We start from the raw sequence: 19,815 nt of genomic DNA, 5'->3' as shown, positions 1-19,815 counted from the left end.
CCACAGTCTTGCCACAGTCTTGTCTTACAGCCTTAACAGCAACAGGAGAAACTCCTGCCATGCAGGTTTGTAGCTCTGGCCCCTCAGGACTGTCAGCTGCTGCTTCCCAGGTGCACCAGCATTTCCTACAAAACCATCTCCTGAACTTCTAAGCTGCATAAAACACAGGGCACATTGCCAACCTGCAACTTCAGCCCTGCTAGATAACAAATCCAGGAGAAAGCAGCCTCACTTACAAAGCTTTAAAGAGCTCTCAAGTGTGCTGTGTTTTATTCAGACTCAGGCTCCGAGTCTGGAGGAGGAGGAGGAAAAGCAAGAGATCCTCCTATGAGTGTCACTTAGGCGAGGGGATTGTGTGCAGCGCTGGGCTCTCTGTGATTAAATCCATCACCATTCCTGCTTTTTATTCACATCGGCATAAAAGCTATTGAGGCGCTGTCCACACCGGCATGGGGGGAAAACACACCCCGTTGTCCTCCGGCTCAAACCACCAACCCACCTGTTTCGCTGACAGCTGAAGTGAGCAGGAACAGGGCGCACGCCGCAGTGAGCTCCTGGCGTGCGCGTCTGAAATAAAACGCTGACCTGTGTTACCAACGTGAGTTTTCTCACCTAACAAAACCAAACCCCAGTGGGGGCGGGAGCCAGCACCCACAGGCACAGCAGCGTTCAGGGCTGGTTTCGGGTACCAGAGCAGAGTCCCCAAATTTTACTCTGCCGGTGATGGGAACGCACGCTGCTGGCACGCAGTCACCAAAGCCTGCACTGCAAATACACTATGAAGACAATCATTTTTTTCTGACTTTTTACTTGTTTTTACCTTAAAATACATGGTGAAGGTGTTTCTGATCCATTTTCCTGCTGGACACTAGTTCTTCTAAATATTCCTATTGTATTCAGATGGCACCCAGCTATTCCAAATATGAACAGCAAAGGCTTTTTTTTTCCAAAAATGACTCAATCTAACACGTATGTATGGTGCTGCAGGCAAGGCACATCTTTCCATCTTCTGTTATTTTTCAGAGTAGCTGCATCTCAAAATTCAGATGTCTTTGGTGGTAAAGTGACATGCTGTTAGTTTTTCAAAATAAATTAATTTGAGGTGCCCAAGTATTCTTTGCATTGCATCTTTCACATATTCATGCTAACATGGCAGTTGTGTCTAATTTAGGAGGTTCCCGCATGACTTTGGAAAACAGAAAGTGTCAACTTTCACATCTTTTGGAGCAGGTTGGGGACAATGACTCTGAGACATCACATGCTGAACCAGCCTGGCACAGCACTGGGGCTCCAGTAATGGTGGTTTGCACAGTCCCGGGCAACATTCAGCCCACGAGCAGTTGCAAAGAGGCAATCAAAACCAGCCAGTTCAAAAGGGCTGGAACAAAAAGTTTCCAACAAAAATATATAATGTGCTGAAGTCTGCGCAGGATAGATTCCCAAGCATTCCGCATTAATTTGTTGATGTGGGGAGGAGGAATAAAGGAAAGATGAAAGAGGAAAATACAACAGCCGTTTAATAATCCACAACGTTATAAGTATGCGTGGCCATCTGGTGCTGTGAACTTCTATAACCCAGCTTTTCGAATGGAAATAGCCAGCCGATTTTTCCTGTACAAGCACTGAGTATTCAGCTAGAATCATGCAGTAAAATTATAGCAGCTACCAAAACAATAAACACAAAGCTTTTCTCTACAGCCAGGGACAGCTCTTCTAACTGTAATGCCTAAGGAGATAACTGGCATATTAAAACGGAGTAAAACTACATTTTAGCTTGGATCACTTCACGTCCATCTCTTAAAAATGTGTCAGCAAGTTACAACTAGACATAAGGGACTCTAACCAGCGCCTTAGCTGAGAAATTGTATATTGAGAAAGCTCAGGGTCAAGAGACCTGGACTCAGAAGAGTACAGGTGAAAAGATGAGATCACCAAGTACAGACTGCTAGAGACTGACATCAAAAAGGCACAGAGGGGAAACAGTCAGAAATTTCCAAAGCTGTTTGTTACAGCACCAGTTCACAACAGTATTCACAGTAGCTAAACCGGGAAATACCCTTCCCAGTCTGTTCGTAACACCTGAGTATCCTGACATCTTCAGTGCTTTTATTCTCAAAAGGAAAACTCAGATTTGATCTGAATGATGTTCTCTCATTCTGAATTATTATCTCAAGAGATGTATTGGCTGAGAACTGGAACTGAAACTAATGTGTGTTTCTACGTACCAATTCAGAGTAACAGTTTAACTAAGAAACAGTGGTCCCAATAGGGAGGAAAAATCTTCCCCAGGGAGGAAGAATATCTTTTATCACACCGATTAGTGCAGCAGGGGGAATGAACAGATAAGCTTATAACCTTCTGCATACACACACCCCCCCTCCTGTGGGCTTCAAGCTGTCGATGCACAAGCCCCGGGTGCTTACAAGAGAACAGAAAAGGGGGAGTAAATCCGAAGACAGTCTTAGCTGTTAGTCCAACCGTGCCCTGATGCCCAGATGGCACCAGCTCTCCTCGGCTGCTCGGGCTGGCACAGAGGCTCCTGTAACCCCCTTGAGGCCAAGCACCAAGGGCAGGATGTGGTGAGGAGTGTGCTGGAGACACCAGCAGTGCCCAGGCTCCAGCAGAACAGCAGCACCTGCCCCGCTTGCCTTTCCTTTCTTCCTTATCATCACCCTTTCCATTTTAATCAGAATCCGGCACAGGTCAGAGGAGGTGCAATGCCCCTTCTGTCCCAGCATGTCCTAGAAGCCCAGCTTTAAGTATTTAAGTGCTGCCCAAGTTAGGCCAGTATGGTCCAATCTAATTTCTCTCCCAGAAAGCACTGGTTTGGGTAAGCAAGGATGTCACCCTGCCACATTTCTCTCTAATATCTTCTCGGCCTCTTTCAGCATCCAAACTATTCAGTGAAGGAGACACAGATCCTGCTGAACAACACAATATGTCATTGAAACTGCACCAAACTGCATACACACAGGAATGAAAAACTAAAATAGCAAGGACAACTCAAACACCCCTAGCTTACACATACCTAATTCTGCAGCTACTACCTTGTACTGATGTGATCTCTTTTTTTCTGTTATATCCTACTCTGTTCTTTCCTACACCATGTTTTTTCCAAAAAGAAGATCAAAAGTTTTCGGTTTGCTATGTGGAATCACACTAACTACTGCCGAGCCTGGCCATGCCCCAGTTCCAGAAGGATTTGGAAAAGATTCAGGTGAGGGCTGCCAAGCTGGCCAGGGCTCTGTGGCACATGGCCTTCGAGGAGGCAAAGAGAAGTCTAAGGGCAACCTAATAGCAGACTACATTTATTTGAAAGTAGTTACAAAGATTACAGAGCCACACAGCGGGCCCAAATTATACAAGAGCCAACAAGGAGAAGCTGCACCTTAGAAGGTTCATATTAGGAAATACTGGGGGAAGGAAAGAGAAAAAAAAAAAAAAAGAAAATCGCTGGCAAGGGTGGTGCAGCCCTGGAAGAGGTCACCAGGGAGGTGGGCGATCTCCACGCTTGAAGCCTTTTAAGACTCAGGAAGACAAAGTTACAGCCAACCGGATCTCATATTGGCAACAGCCCGACCTCAAGCTGAATGGGATTAGAGATCCCCAAACATCTCCTGTAACGAAGGTTTCTATGATTCCAGCGTTCTCCTCCCTATCCCCAGCCAGCACTCTCACCTCCCCTGCATGGCAGCAGCACATCCCTCCTTCCCACACACACCACTGCCCGGGCTCCAGCACATACGCTTCACAGGGTCAAACGTGCCACGAATGGTTTAGAAATGAACACATGCTGATCAGCTCTCTGGATAAATCTGGACTGATATTTAATTACCTCTCCTGCGGCAAGGATGTGAATTTAGCTCTCTCTCATACGGAGCCACTGGCTTTTATAAAATTCACAGAACTTCAGGCCTTCGAATTCTCCACATCACTCTGACAGGGCTGAAGTTGACCTTAGAAGTTAAATAGTCAATTGTGGGAGACTAAAAGACAGATAGCACAGCTCCATAAACCTTGGGAAATCAGGGTAAAAACAGGGCTGCAGGAGACATTCAGGGATCGTCCAGTCCATCCCACAGTCCCTGAGGATCCACCACAGATGCATCACTCCTGACTGATGACTGCCTAACTTGTTCTTCAAGACAACTTCAGCAATCCTCCTGGTAGATTTTTTTTTTTTTTTTTTTTTAGGAGCAGGAAACACTAGTAAAGTGTTGTAAAAGGTCTAATGTGAATCTAAGTGCAATTTAAGGCTCCTGTTTGCCATAATCTGAGAAAGAGATTATTCCTTTTCCTCTTCAAAACAGCCTTGTGCATATTTGCAAACTGTTACGACGACACCTTCTTTATGCCAGTCAAAAAAGTTTCAGTCTTCTAGAGACAGTGGTTTTTTGATTCATGATTGTTTTTGTTGATCTTCTGTTCAGTCTCTCTGCTTGGCCCGCAGTGTTTTTGAAGTCCACTGCCCAGAAGTGTCGGAGCTTCAGTTTGGCGAGCTGCACCAACCACCAAATACAGCAGGATTACACCACACGCAGCCCGTCTTTCTGTTCAAACACCTCAGTAGGTTTGTCTTTTTCCACCAGTGTGATATTGCTGTCTCACACAATAATTTGTGATTCATATGCAGATCCTTTTCTGAGAAGCCAACACCATCTTCCATTCTTCACCTATTTTTGTGCATAAACTTACCCTCATTTTTTAAAAATTTGCACCTGCTATTGAATTGCTCAGATTTGTTAGGGTCACCTGGAATTCAACACACTTTGCAGCCCTTTCACCAATTCAATGTCATCTGCAACTATAATGAACATACCCTCCCCTCCCTCAGCTGGGTTAATCAATAAAGCCCCAAATACCACCGGCCTCCTGCCAACATCTAGAGAACCACACTCACTTCATATTCTGCTTTGTTGATGAGCCACCGGTAAGTAAACACCAATTCTAACACAATAGGTTTGGGGATATCCAAGATTTGGTCCCTGCGCTCCCCCCGCTTCGCCTGTGGCTGAAGTGCTGTACTTGCAGAATCCGCCTGCTGGCTTCTGCCCCCAGAAAGACTGGAGAACATAGTTTTCCGAGCTTCTAGGCAAAGAAGTTTTGCTCAGCATGAAGGGCAGCTGAGGACAAAATGATTTGTAGCACTGAAGTGGGGAAGCACAGTTTCTCCTAGTGCCAAACCCCCTCTCTCAAAGTACTTCTCGCCCATCGCCACAGCAGATACCAGCTGATGTAGAGGATGGCGAGGCAGGGAGAGGAGAAGGCTCCCTGCTTCAGAACATGAGGAATACTTCAAATCCTGCCTCTCTTTCGCCTGAAGATGTGGTTAATTCACCATCTCTGTTTGTTAAGTACGGCTTACCGCACTTATTCACAGGATTAACCCATAGCAGCTATTCAGGAGCTCCACGTGCTTGGCACGCGTTCAGCGCACACGGAAGGTTTCCAAAGCAAGGCTGCCAAGCACTACCACGCGTTTCCAAACAGGGTTTTTTCAGAGACCATGGAACACTTCCATGAACCAGCTAAAGATATCTCTGAAGCCAGATCCAGCCTTGCCAGACCCCTGTGCCAAACACCAGAGGTACAGGAACTCCTATGAATTTTGGAAGATGAGCATGCTGTGAAATGATTTTACATTCTCATCCAAGAGCCAAGCAAGTTTTCCTCATCTTTTCAAAATCAGCCTCTTGAGCAAAAAGGTAGCTTAAGAATGTCACTAAGAATTCCCGAAGCTTGTAAAGCTAAAAGCAAACAAAAAATAATGGAGGACTTTAATTGGAAAGGGATAAACTAACTCGGGCATTCCTATCAGCATGTGATATAACAGTATATAAAGTCTTTTGAGTCATCCCAGGTATAATGAGAAACCTTTTTTATGTCTGAGCTACATACCCATTTTCAAAATGATCAGAGTGTGAAAGAATCCCTTAGAAATTATTCTTCAGACATGGACAAAGGTAGAAAACATGCAAATACTTTCCTTCTCAGACAGCTCAATTCTACCTTTCGTTAGGTACAAAAATCAAACTCTTCGGTTAATCACTCAAAGTGTCTGAAACACTGGATGTATTTGATGCATAGGGTGTATCGTGCTGATGGAAGTTCACAAGCTATAGACACACATGTCCACAGCAGTCAGGCACATGCTGCATTAACAGCAGGGATCTCTTAATAGCCACCAGCAGAACATTCTGCCTCTCCTCGACTTGTCTGCACGGCTCCCATTTCACCAATCGACACTAATCTGGTGTATTAGTAAAAGCTCAGTTTTCAGGAAAATCCATAAAAGCAACCACTTAAATAACAAACGTATTGGAAAACATGCCTGGGATTTCTATCTGGGCACTTGCTTGGGGCAGCAGGAGGGCAAAGCAGCAGGGTGGGGAGAACAGAGGGAGCAGAACCAGCCCTGAAGCTCCTGATCCAAACTGGGGAACTCGGACACACCGCTCTTGGTTTGAGCCACCCCTTCCAGCTCAAAACAACAAACCCAGCTCCCTTGTGTCTACCAGACTGAAAGCTTCAATTGCAATCTCATCAGATTTAGGGATTTGAGGGATTAGATAAAGACACTACCAAGAAAACCGCCAGGCTCAGGAAGCACCTTTCTAACTGTCCAGCTCAGCACCAACAGAAACTCCCCAAGAGATCTTAACTATCTGAAATCAAAATCTTGACTTCCTACCTATGCCTTGTATGTAGTTAACTCCTCCTTTGTCTCATCCCAAGGCAGGAGCACACTGCAACTGCTAGAGAAGTCCCAAATTTTGGTCAGAGGAAATTTGAGACACCTTTCAACAGCACATTGTTCCAAATGCACCAGGTCCAACAGCCTCGCTGTAAGGCGAGTCAATTACAGGCCACAAAATGATATGCAACAAGGTGTGTGTTCACAGCCCTTCTTTGCAGAGCTCAGTTCTGATTAACTAGCTTTTAACCTCCAGTAGGGACAGCAGCTGGGACTAGGGCCAGGTGTCAGCTCTTCAAAAAGGCAGACTGGTGCTCCTTGGGAGCTAGGAAGATGCCGTAGCTTTCTCCAGAGTGCACCCACCTGAAAACTCACTTCAAAAATGTTTTATGGATGCCAGTCAGGGCTCCCTGTGTCTCTAGAGTCACACAGCTGTTCTAGTTTTGTATTTCCATATGACCTTCTGGAGCCATACCAGCCTCAGGTCTTTGGCAGACCAGGTCTAGCAAATGCAGCTGAAGCAGTTTCAGACGTTAACCCCATCCACTCACCCCACGACTTGTGATGAACTTCTACATGTCACAGCAATGACAGAAACAGACAAGTCCTTGTACCCTGCTCAAGGGTTGCACCCCGCTCAACCCTACTCCAGGAGCAGCTGAGCTTCAAACCCCACTTTGCTCAGAAGCACCATCTCCCACCCCTTGGCGATCATCTCCAGCAACAAGGGGGGAGGAGGGGAGAGATGTTGTACTTAGAACAGGCCAGGTTTGCAGATATCACCTCCCAAAGCCTGCAGAGCTGGAGTTAAGGTGTTACTCTTTCTCCCTCTCACAGTCTTGTAGGAAACTCAACTTTTCTAGCCCATCCACTGGTGGAAATACAAGAAAGCAGCAAGGTGTTATCAGTCCTCCTGCATCCTCAGTGAAACACAAGCTCATTTACAAGCCCAAGTGAAACACTGGATGCAGATGAGCTTAAACCATCCTCCCAGCAAGTAAGAGTTGGTTTCTTAGAGATCACAGCTCTTTCCACTGCAGAATTAACATATATTCTTACTCGCTGAACCTTGGTCCTAAGGAAATGAGCATGTAGCAGAATGTCTCACCACTCAAAATATACCTCCCACTAAGGTATCGGGAAAACATCTGAGCCACAAGTAGAAAGGAAAGGATTAAACCAGCCAAAGGTAAAAGAGGAAACTGCCTAGTCTATTTTTAGGGAACTGTAAAGGAGTCAAAGACACCAGTGGTAGTTGATAGTTCAAATCCTTTCTATTAATAATGTATAGTCCACACAAAGGCAGCTTAATATTCTTCTTCTACCCTACCAATGTCCCTTTATCCCTACATCCCTAATTCTGCAGAAATGCTATTCTGCCATTAACAGGATTTTATAGGGTCCAGCAATGCAGGAATGAAAATACAATGCATTAAATCATAGCCTTATTACAAGTCCTTTTCCCTCAGATGTACTCCTGCCTTCCTCCATCCTTGCAATTATGTGCCATATGCTGTGCACAACTTTCCCAAACCCAGTCATTCACCCCAAAACCATAACCAAAATGCTGCCACCCCTCACCCTGCCTTGAACCCACAGCTGTTACTGGTACAGAGAGTAGCCCCAGGGACAAGGGGCTGTGAATGAAACTACTGGAAAAAAAAAAAAAACCTGACAATCCCCTTCTCCATGGAGATCCACTCCCCGCTTTGTTTCCAGGGGCTTTGAGGCTTAGGCAGAGTTTCCACCCCGGGCTCCTCCGCTTCACACACAGGAGTAAATCCGAGCATTACAGCACAAACCAGCCACACAATGAAGCACGTGGTGTCTCCAGCTCATTGTTTCAATAGATGCTTCCAGCCACAGAAACCGCAAATCCAAACTACAGGAAAGCCCAGCCAACGCGCCTACCGCAAGCCATTGGCTCAGGAAATTCACTGACCTGATGACATGCACGATTCTGTGAAATATCAACTCTTAATGGGTGTTGCAGGCTGTAGCTGTATGGAAATAGAAGATGTGTGCAGAGAAAGATCACCCCTCTCCTTGCTTACCCTGCCCTCGGATTTCGAGCTATCTTCACAGCCAAGTTGCCACCTAAGGTGAAGAACATAGTAAAAAAGCAAAAGGAATGATTTTGGGAAAGGGCCTCGTGACACACCATTTCCATCAGAGGAAACAACCTTTTTTTGGAAAACAAACAAACCAACCCTCCAGAAGCATTCAAAGCAAAGGTGAATTGATTTTTAAATGCATACATTGGTTTCAAAGCCCTTTTACTGGATAAGGTCAGTCTTTACCTGCAAATAAAGTGTTTTCCAACACAGCACACTAAAGTTTTGCAGGAACATGGTCACTGGTACATGCAGGAGGTTGGAGCATTTTCCAGGTTTTAATTATCATGTTTCAGAGAGCGTAAGATGTCCGTTCCTGCAGCAGGAGAGATCTGGACAAACACTTCAGCTCTCAGATACGGATGGAGCAACACAAATCCACCATCCTCACACCCACCAAGTGGTGCATTAAAAGAAAAGAAAGAGCAGAAGCTAAGAGAAATACACTTAGAGGGCTGGCCTCGGTGTTTTGTGCCAGGCTAGGAGAGGCACACTTTCATCCTGCTCAAGTGCTTCAGCTCTTCAAAGCAGAGCATAGTGCCCTTTTCAACAGGGAGTCATCTGACCGCATCTCGCCAACACTCTTGTAGCTCTGCTCAAAAATCACTGCGTTCTTACAGCCGTATGAAATGCAAAAGCACATTCCTCTGTAAATTGATATTTTTTCTATTTTTTTTTTCCAGGCAAAGGGATCAGCAACTTACATAAAAAACAATTTTCCTTACATGGAAAGATAGGAAAAAAACCCCACATGTATTTCTCTAACAACAGGACTATTGTAAAGCACTTCTACCATCTAATGTGGCTCAGAGGAAAAAAACATAGCAGCTGCTATTAAAAAAAAGTCTGTCTTCCCCCAAGAAGGCTAAAACACAGGCCCAGAGACTTGTACAATCATGCAAATGTGGTTTAAAACCTTGTCTTCAACTGCCCTGTGCCTGTTTTCCTCATTATTTTACATTTCAACAGGTTGGGATGCTCAAACTCCAGGGAGAAGACTGAAAAAAATTTGCCACCCTTCTGGTTTGAAATCTATTCTGTCTTCTGGCAGGAAGATCAGAGGCCAAGGTGATGATCACGTCTTGCAAAAGCCTCAAAGGCATCTAACGACTGACCGGCATAGCCAGGGAGGGCAACACCATCATCAGCGGGACTGGCCGGGGTCCCCAGGAGAGAAGCATCCTGCTGCATCTGGACCTCCCAGGCATGGAGCAAAGGGAGAACTTCCAGAGGAAGGTGATGGCTTCGCACAGAGCATCTCTGAGAGGACAGGGCAGCACAAGGTACCACGCTAAGGTAAACCTGCTGTCACCCTTGCGCATCTGCCAGTGGAAGCAACAGGGAAGACAGAACCTTGGGATGCTGTTGGGAGCGCAAAGAAAGTAAGTAAGCAGAATTCTAAACAGCAACGCTAACTAGCAAGGGGAGCTGTCAAACAATGAAGCCATCATGTTAAGGACACCAGGGAGAAGCCAGCCAGGCAGGACAACTAGATCGGTTCTGCATTTATGCTTCAAATTTGGATGAGTCACTGAACAGAGACGGGCAGAGTCACAAGCAGAATGCAATTCACAACACATTTTCCTTTATAGATGTATAATGTCAAGACAGACTCATTTCTCTCAAGGACAAAAATTAAAAAACCAGCAACACAAACTATTCTGCAGGAGAAAGGGAATTTTAAACTGATTTTATCATCTGCAAAATGCACTTTTTATTTTATGCACTCAGTCTGTATATGCTGCCTGCTTTTTCACCTACCTACAGGAGAACTCCAACACTGGGTTGTGACTAAAGAGTTCAAGAACATTTCTGTCTAATAGCAAATGTTTACCCTCCTCACTTTTTACATGTCAAGCCTTTCCAAAGCAGTATTATACAGCAACTGAAATTAGCCCGTGGGAGTTGATAAGCCTCGGGATTGATTTCTGATTCTCACGCTCTGTTACAATAACGCTGTCGCCAAAGCACAACTCAAAACCACACGAGATGTGCAGTACCTGCTCCATCAATGTCCGACAGGATGGCTGAACACCCTCAGGTGTCCCAGATGCTGCACATACAACCTGGGAGCACAGTCTGCTCTGCAGGCTGCCTGATATTCAGCTCAATAACTCTTGGGAGTGGATGAAGCCCCCAGCTGAGGGATGAAATGAGAGAAGGAAAGACCAGCACCTTGAATAGGGCCAAAAGTTACTGGATCAAAGATCCAGCCAGGCCAGTGTGGTGCCCCCAACATTAGCCAAGAGCAGACACAGAGGGAAAGGCCAAGAAAACAGTTCCTATGTTACAATTAACACCCTCCATGCTCTCAAGCCTCAAAAATGTGTGGATTAGGGACCTCTTTGGCCAAACTTGTGACTTTTCAGTGTCATTCTCTCCATTGATTTGTCTTCCATGAATTTGTCCAGTAGCTCTTTGAACTCAGGCAAACTCCTAAGGTTCACAGCAGCCTGCATCCAGGAGGTCCACGGCCCTCATTTTCACCATCTGAAGAACTCTGTATCATCAGAGATCATGCAGCTTTGTTAGCAAACTTTGCCTTGATCACTTTTGGGCAGAAGGAAATAGATCTTTTGGACCTCACTGTTTTTTCCTTCCCCGTGGAACTGATTCTGTATTTCAACTTCTTGCTTACCTTCAGCAAATTACTGATCCATGCAAAGGCCACAATCACGTTAGAGCTGCAAAGTTCCTTCAAGAGCCTTTGGTGAGGAACTTTATTAAACATCACTAGAAAAATCTAAGCAAGCCACACAAAACCAGATCGTCTCTCCGCATGGCTGCTGAGTACCTTGCAGAGCTCCTACAGAATTGCAATGCCCAACTTCCTCCATATATCAAACACGTCTCTCCTTAGGTCACATTGATCAACAAGCTTTTTGGTTTTAAGCTGATAAAGAGATGTTCCCACACCAGCACCCACCAACGTCATCCACGGTGAACAAAGCAGAAAAAGCTGATTCTGTTTTATGACCAGGAAAACAGACCACAAAGGGAAATTATTTGCCCAGATCAGGTATCAAAACCAAAACAACCCTTAGCTCACCTTCCCAATTTATCCACAAAATTTATTATCTTCCACTTCCAGCAAATGTCCCAGGTGTGTAAAGCAACATAAAAATATCAGTATTCAAGAGAAGGACAAACTTTGAAAGAGAACCAGAGCAAGCCTGTCTGAGCAGGATAACGATGTTCTGATATTCACTTCTGCACTTTCAAATTCAAAGGATACTGTGAATGGAATTCCAGCTTTATTCTTCAGACAACTTCTCAAGCTACAAAGAGATCCCCGGAAATCAGTTTTATCCCCAAGATTTAAATTAAAATATTGCCAAATTTTCTTTTTATCAAGTCATAACAAACCAAGTGAAAGAGAATGACTTGTAGCCGGCTACATCAAATGCAGCCTCAAGAGCCCAAGTAACCCATACTCAGAGATGCTCAGAATAAAGCACACCAAGTTACAAAGCTGGCTTTTCTTCGTTCCTCACCCTACCCATTACGCCGAGCAGATCAGAAAGTACAGAAGGAGATACAAGAGGTAATCAGAGCAGTGACGTCAGCAGTCCCTGAATTAGCTATTATGGGAGACCTCTCCTATCGATCTGCTAATGGCCTCTTCAAACAGACCTCACACTCCAGGAGGAAGAGAGCGGCAGTAAGAGCGTCCCAGTCAGAAAAGCAATTACATTAGCTGGACATGAGCTCACTTGTTTTTCAAGAAGATGGAGCTACTTCTCAGGTCAGCGTGCATCTTGGCTTTTATTCCTGTCTCAATAGAGCTTTGTCCTCTCTGACCAGGTTTTGGGGCCAGACCTTTCAAAAGGCAGGACTTGGCACCGATTCTCAGCAAACTCACAGCACTGCCACTGCATGACACAGCACAACAACGTGGTTCGGAGGACAGTCCTCTCCTTCCCTACCGAAACTTGTCTGAGCTGCCCAGCTCAAGCTGCCAGCTCTTGGCACTTTACTTCGCAGGCTTCTTTTAATGTTTCCTCTTCCATTTCAGATCTTCGAAGTTCACATTGCAGAAAAGAAAAGCAGTCCTTCCCATGAAATCTCTGCTCCTGCGTCTGAGACAGACACTTTCTGCAGCAGTGTCAAGTATTCTGCCCATTCTTGTTCCCAATAAACCAGGACTTATGGCTTCTACCATTTTCATTGGTCTGACGAACTTATTAACAGCCTCATTTCTGACATCTTCCCACTTCGAGTGTAATACAAAAAAAGAACAGCAATTTTCTGTGAACACTTGAAATTTGGAAGCATTTTTAAGTCCAGAAGATGGCTTTATGAAAGCTGGCAAGATTGTGGGAAACATGCCAGGCACCTCTAAATCTCTGGATCACATTGCTTCCACCAACAATTTATTCACAAAGTGAGCAGCCTGTTAATGCATCTCCTGCCAATACCTGGCTACAGTCAAACTCATCTGCAGTCTTGGGGCATAGGCTTAATTACACCAGTAAATTAAAGCATCCATTTTCCCTTACTCTGGAAGAAGCGAAATCATCTGGGCAAAAGATGCAGGCTACTGGCTGACACTGATTTGCTTTCCAAGCAGTAAAACATCTACAGCTTTCCAAAACAACCACTCATGTGACACATTGTATCCCTAACAGCCTCCTGAACTACGAAATTTGTGTACGTGAAATGGTTCAGGCTTGTGTCCTGCCACTTTCAAAATATAAAATCTAATGCTTTCCCTGTGGCACATGTGCTACCTTTTGGGACACAACCTGCAAGCATCCAGTGGCCCTAGTTGCTATGAAGTCACAAAATTTCTCAAATAATTCAGTTCTGGCAAAAGGATCAGAGCACATCAAATTAAATTACCCCAGAGAACACTGCCTTTTCATATAAGAAAAATAATCTACTATATCTACTACCCATGGTTACAAGGTAAACTAAGTAACTAGGACTTTGCCTTTCAGTGGGACCCTGCAGATGTTACATGTTGCTGGTAATTCATCTATTTCTGCATTAGGAAAACCAAATTGCGTTCTTAAAACTCTGCAACTGGTTAATAAATCACATTAACACGGCAAGTTAACAAAAGCAGCAGAGGCTGCCAAAGTCAGCTGAAGCTCGGAGTTCAAGGTAGCAGCTGATAAAACACTTCTAGCAAGAAACTGCAGGTTCTGAGGGCAGTAACACTTGGTCTGGAAAGTGCCAAATTTGGGGTTTTATGACTTCTGAGTTCTGTGTCTCCTCTGCATAACAGGGACTGACGAGTGGTCATGGGAAGAATCAACAACATTCACTAAGGTGTCAAATGTGGGCTCTCCTCTGTGGCCTTCTATGCAAATGCAATTATTCCTCAGTTTAATTTAACTTGGATATTCTGACTATTAACACAAGCTGGCCTGACAACTTTAAAGTATAAAAGATGTACTGACACCTCTGAAAATCCCTCAGAGGGTGATTTTTTAAAACACAATCCTTAAGCAGTCTAATATGTTTTAAAACTTAACATTTTATACTCCTTCCATTCATCATTAAAATGTCAACATACCTGTCACATCTAAAAACATGAGAACAATCATTAATTTATTCAGGTTTTTTGACAGTTATTTTACTGTTGTTTCAGAATCATAAACTTAGCCATTCATTAACACACTCCTACTGGGCTTCATCTCGCAAAGTCATGGCGTTCAGGAATCTATACCTCTCCTCTCTTATTAAAGACGACGACATTATAAAAGCTTAATTTTTTAATATTTTCAGTGAGGCATACAAGCAGAAAACACAACTTTCAAATGTGGATACCCCCGCTTTCTATGAGCGTGATTCTCAGTGAGGTTATGCTGACACTCGGCAACTGTGCTGGCAACTGAGATGTTCCACCGTGACCAGAAGCAAAGCAGCAGGAGCTGTGCCAGCCTGGCACCCACCATTCTGCAGAGTGACGGGACTCTGGGAGAGTAGGGGTACCCATCTTCTGCCTAAAATCTACCCCACAAGGTCCCTCTTCCCATAGTTACCTAAGAAAATTATCCCTCAACCCTCAATTTTGTCACATACTAAGCTCAAGAGACAATGCAGGTCAATTCCAGAAATGCTCACATTTCCAGATCTAAGCAGCAAGCGTCCCTTTGTCTGGCATAACCTTGTCTTTCAGCAGAGGTGTTTGTCAGACAACACTTGGATTTGTACCAGAAATCAGAGTAGGTATGTACACACTGCACTTCAAACACTCACCCTGGCACGAGTTTCAACAGTGAAGTGTCAAACCACAGCTCACCATGGCTGATGTCTCCCCAGGTAGAAACCCAGAAGCATCCCAGCTCTACAGGAATAGATGTTTTTTTATTTTGTTTTTACACACACGTTTTAAAGGAGCTCACTATGCTGCACTGGAAGCAGTTTTGGAAAGTACACAGAAAACAGGAAAAGATTTTAAAAGCCAGAATCACAGATATTCTTTTTTTAACCCTGGTAAAGTTACCACCTGGCACAGGACACGGAGCTTCTGATCATCACAAAGACACACCTGGGCAGAGCTGCTTCTTTGCCTTCCCCTCACCATAACCCTCATCATACTCACCTCGCCTGAGTAACTGTATTTTCCTTTCAGGATCTGCCGATACAAGCGGGTGCGGTTGTCATCTTCGAAGGGCATAGTGCCGCTCAGGAGAATGTACGAGATCACACCCAGCGCCCACATGTCCACAGAGTTCGTGTACGGCTTCCTGACCAGGATCTCGGGAGCAATGTACTCTGGGGTCCCACATGTGGTTTTCATCAGGCAGTCGTCTCCCTTCTTCCGAGCACTGGCCAGCCCAAAGTCCGTAATCATGATTTTGGAATCTGTTCCTGGGTGATAGTACAGTAGATTCTCTGGTTTTAAGTCCCGGTGCGTGATACCCAACGTATGCAAGTACTTCACACCATCCAACACCATCTGCAGCACACGTGTAGCATCTCTCTCAGTGAAGGAACCTTTAGCGATGATTCTATCAAACAATTCTCCTCCCGTCGCTAATTCCATCACCATGTACACGCGGTCCTGGGTCTCAAACACCTCAATAAGCTGGATGATATTGGTGTGACGAACACGCCGTAGCACACTGAGCTCCGACTCGCACACTTCCCTCCCCTCCCGGTATTTGGTCTCTATCATCTTGATTGCGTAGGGCTGCTTGGTGGCCTTGTGTTCCACCCGCACAACGCGGCTAAAACTCCCTCGCCCAATCAGAGCTTTAATGTCATACTTGGCCGTCACTCTGGGGTCAAATTTGGCACGGTATTTAGCCACTTTGTTCTTGCGGGGTTCGGGCTGGTCCACGTGGGCGGGCAGGTGGTTCCCAAGACAGGGGTTTGCGTGACGCGGAGGTGAGGGAGAGCCAGCTTTGATGACAGTCCCACAGTCATCTTTGATGAAATGCTTATATATGTCATTGTGGCCTGTGTAAGGTTCCACTTTTTTGACCAGGTCCAGCTGCACATCTTTGGGGGGCTCGGGAAGCACTTTGCTTGTCCCACAGCCCATCACTGACTGGTGTTAATTCCCTGTCAAGGCATTTTCCCAGGGCAGCGCCAGCAGCAACCACGTCCGGGGAAATTCCCACGTGTGAACCTTAGGAAAAGAATAACACATAAACAGGAATCAAAGTAGTTAAGTATCAAACAGGGAAAAAAAAAATGCAAGCAGTTCACATCTGAATGGAGCCACGCTATCACAAACTGAAGAGTTTGGGATTTTTACTGTACTATACTACAGAGTATGCATGGTGTTTGCTGCTTTCATCAACAAGGTAGTGAAGATAGTGCCTATAAAAACACAGCCACAGAACAGATGTCTGTGGAAACTACACAGTACCTCTTTTTATTAAGGAGCTGAGCACTGAATAACAGAGTCACAAAATAGTTGAGGTTGGAAGAGACCTCTGGAGGTCTTCTTGTCCAGCCCCAATTGCTTAATAAAAATGTAATTAAGGAAAGAGCCGAGCATTTTCCTTAATTTTGCTTAAACTGCTCAACTTTGTAAGGCAGCAGCCACTCCAAATCTTATAGTTTTGAAACTTCTCACTAGAAACTCTACCAAGTACCTCAGCAACCTGTTCACTTCACAAATCTTCCTAATATTGTCTATATAACTGCTACCGGTGTCTTAAACATCTGACTACCTTGCTCCTGGGGATCAACAAAACGGTGCAGGAGGCAGGGATTACAGAGACAGAGGCATGCTGCTTTTAGGATGGGCTTTATCAATTAACTCACTGTATCTCCTGCAAAAAGGCAGCTCTTATTTAACCAGAGCAGCTTTTAGCTGGCAATTCCCTCACCCTCCACACCCTAAGAAATCAAGGTGGGCTTTGACATCTCTTAATGTCTTGACTCTGCTTTGCTTTCTTTCGCACCTTCAGGTACCAAGTGGCACTTCTCTTTTTCCACATGGAGCTGGGTGTACAAAGTGGAATTTCCACCAGCTGCTCCAGGTGGTGAGCAAAGGGAGCTCTTGCTCCTCACACAGTATTCCAGCAGAACAAAATCAGCTGCACTTCAGTGAGTCTTTAGGTGCTGATTAAAATAATAGGGCTGGCTAGGAGACAGAGAAACTGTCTACACATGCTCTGGCAATCAGCCAAGCAGTTTTAGTTTTCTACTCTTTGGCTCAGAGCCCATAGATATGGTGCCTGAGCCTTCACAGAAGGCTACAGAAAAGCCATTAGCACCGAAATGTAATCATACACGTTACCATCACCGAGCGTATCTTCACTCATTCACCACCTCTCCAAGTGACTGTTCAGCACAAACAGCAGAAAGGGAACCTCAGCTGGTCTTCCATTAGGAGAATGATGTAGAGAAACAAGAAATGTTTTAGAGGGACACCTGGAAGAAGTTTAGACACTACATCCAACCTGGAAAGAAAACAAGGCTCAAGTTAAGATTAAATTTTAAAATCAGACATCAATAAAGTAACTTCTCAGGTAAAACCTCCTGGCAGTACTGTGAAGACAAGCACACAAACCATGCACAAACCTGCTTATACAAGGGACGTACTTATACGAGGGTACGAGCAGTAGAAATTAAAAACGACTTCATAGAAAGCTTAACTGACATTTGAATTTCACCAAGGGCTGTCCTGTAATTAGGTGTTCATTCGGATTGAAGTACCATGCCAAAACCAAACAAACCCATAGCTATTCCTGTATTCATGCCTCACACAGACAGTTTTTCCCAGTGTTACTGTACCTTAAAGCATATTAGGTTAACAGATAAATGGAATGAGAGTATCCACAAACAATAATTTATTAGAGTAATTCCACACAAAGAGAACCACTTGTGTTAAAGGTCCCACCCATACACAAAGCCTGAGCTGCAGTGGTGAGAAGGAACACTGGGTTTATGCTTCAACATCTGCCCACTGCTCTCCTTGGACAACCAGCACATTGCATCCCACGGCTCTGCAGGGAACACCTCAGCTCTGTTGATCCAGAAGCGTCCTCCACCTCTACGAAAACATCAGGGCCTGAGCAGTTTCACACCTGAGGGTGTCCTGAGGCCACCTGACTAACCCACCCCAGGCCTAGCTGGCCCTCCACCACCAATTAAACATCTCACAACTTGAAAATACTTAATTTCACTTTTCTATGAGATGCCAGTAAGGAAATTTGAAGATACTGGCATAAGAAATACTCACACATGGCAACCTTCAGATCACACTTATGCCAACACAGCATAATGGGGAAAAGAGGCCTGAAAGCACCATCTCTTTAGTCTTACTAATAAAGTTCATCTTATCGCCTGACATACACCTGGTATTGACGGGCAGCAGAAGCCTTTGGGTGGTTTCTGAGGGAAGCCCCGGGGCTCGGGCTGCTGCCGCACTCCGGGCCGCTGTGCCAGAGCCGAGAACAGGCCAGAATCGATGGAACCAACCGGGGTTTCCAAAACTCTGATTGTTTTTCATCGCCCGGCCCGAACTAGCCAGTTTTCCCCCCAGGGAGAAGCCCCAGGGCCGGGCCAGTGCCGACAGCTCGTCCCGCGGTCACAGAAGCACCGCACCCCAGTGGAACGGGCCCGGCGAAGGGCCGCTCCGGGCCGCGGCCAGGGCTCCCTCCCCGGCCCGCCCGTACCCGCGGCCCAGGCAGCGGCGGGGCTGTGACTCCGGGGCCCGCCGCGCCTCCCGGGCCACAGGGCTGCCGAGCCACAGGGCGGCCGAGCCGCAGCGGCCCGGGAGGGAGCGAGGAGGAGGGAGGGAAGCGCTGCACCCCCAGCCCGGGGCGGAGCGGCCAGCCCCGCACTCACCTGGGCCCGCTCCGGCCCGCAGCTCGGCACCGCCTCCTGACGTCATCCCTGAGCGCCGGGGAGGGGAGGAGTGGGGCTGGGAAACCGCGGCCGGCGATTGGCGGAGGTGGCGGTGGGCGGGGCGAGGAGGGGGCGCCGTTCTGCCGTCCCGCGCTCTACCGCCCCCTGCCGGGGCCGCCGGGAACACCCGCCCCGGGCCCGCCCCGCCCCCGGGACCCCAGTTGGCCCCACGGGCCCCGGCCCCCCCAGACCCTGGTGCAGGAAACAATCATCTTGCCAATATTACAGTCTCTGGCAGGATCTCTCAGCAAAGCATATTTTGCTGGGAGGAGTGGCTGACACGCCAGAGGGCTGTGCTGCCATCCAGCGAGATCTGGACAGGCTGGAGAGTTGGGCAGGGAAAAATTCAATGAAATATAACAAGGGAAAATGTAGAGTCTTACATCTGGGCAGGAACAACCCCAGGTTCCAGTATAAGTTGGCGAGCGACCTGTTGGAGAGCAGTGTAGGGGAAAGGGACCTGGGGGTCCTGGTGACAGCAGGATGGCCATGAGCCAGCACTGGGCCCTTGTGGCCAAGAAGGCCAATGGCATCCTGGGGTGGATTAGAAGGCGGGTGGTTAGTAGGTCCAGAGAGGTTCTCCTTCCCCTCTACTCTGCCCTGGTGAGACCGCATCTGGAATATTGTGTCCAGTTCTGGGCCCCTCAGTTCCAGAAGGACAGGGAACTGCTGGAGAGAGTCCAGCGC

At 46.3% G+C, this 19,815-nt stretch overlaps 1 protein-coding gene across 4 annotated transcripts in view; it reads right to left on the bottom strand.

Moving 5' to 3' along the window:
- PSKH1 (protein serine kinase H1) overlaps positions 1-19,117 on the bottom strand; it is a 30,526-nt gene extending 11,409 nt beyond the window's left edge. The window contains exons 1-3 of one of the 4 annotated variants that reach the window (XM_065640925.1): positions 19,069-19,117; positions 17,516-17,678; positions 15,362-16,393 (exon numbers count right to left, since the gene is read on the bottom strand). In XM_065640925.1, the coding sequence (XP_065496997.1) occupies positions 15,362-16,306 (945 nt within the window). In that variant the 5' untranslated portion in view covers positions 16,307-16,393; positions 17,516-17,678; positions 19,069-19,117. Of the gene's footprint in view, positions 1-15,361; positions 16,394-17,515; positions 17,679-18,124; positions 18,198-18,237; positions 18,274-18,575; positions 18,702-19,068 lie in introns of those variants that run through there. The other 3 variants (XM_065640926.1, XM_065640927.1, XM_065640924.1) reach the window with 3 other exon arrangements.
- Between the last annotated feature and the right edge of the window lie 698 nt (positions 19,118-19,815).

This window comes from Caloenas nicobarica, chromosome 9 (genome assembly GCF_036013445.1).
Source record: "Caloenas nicobarica isolate bCalNic1 chromosome 9, bCalNic1.hap1, whole genome shotgun sequence".
Taxonomy (NCBI): Eukaryota; Metazoa; Chordata; class Aves; order Columbiformes; family Columbidae; genus Caloenas; species Caloenas nicobarica.
This window is presented reverse-complemented; position numbering and strand designations above follow the sequence as displayed.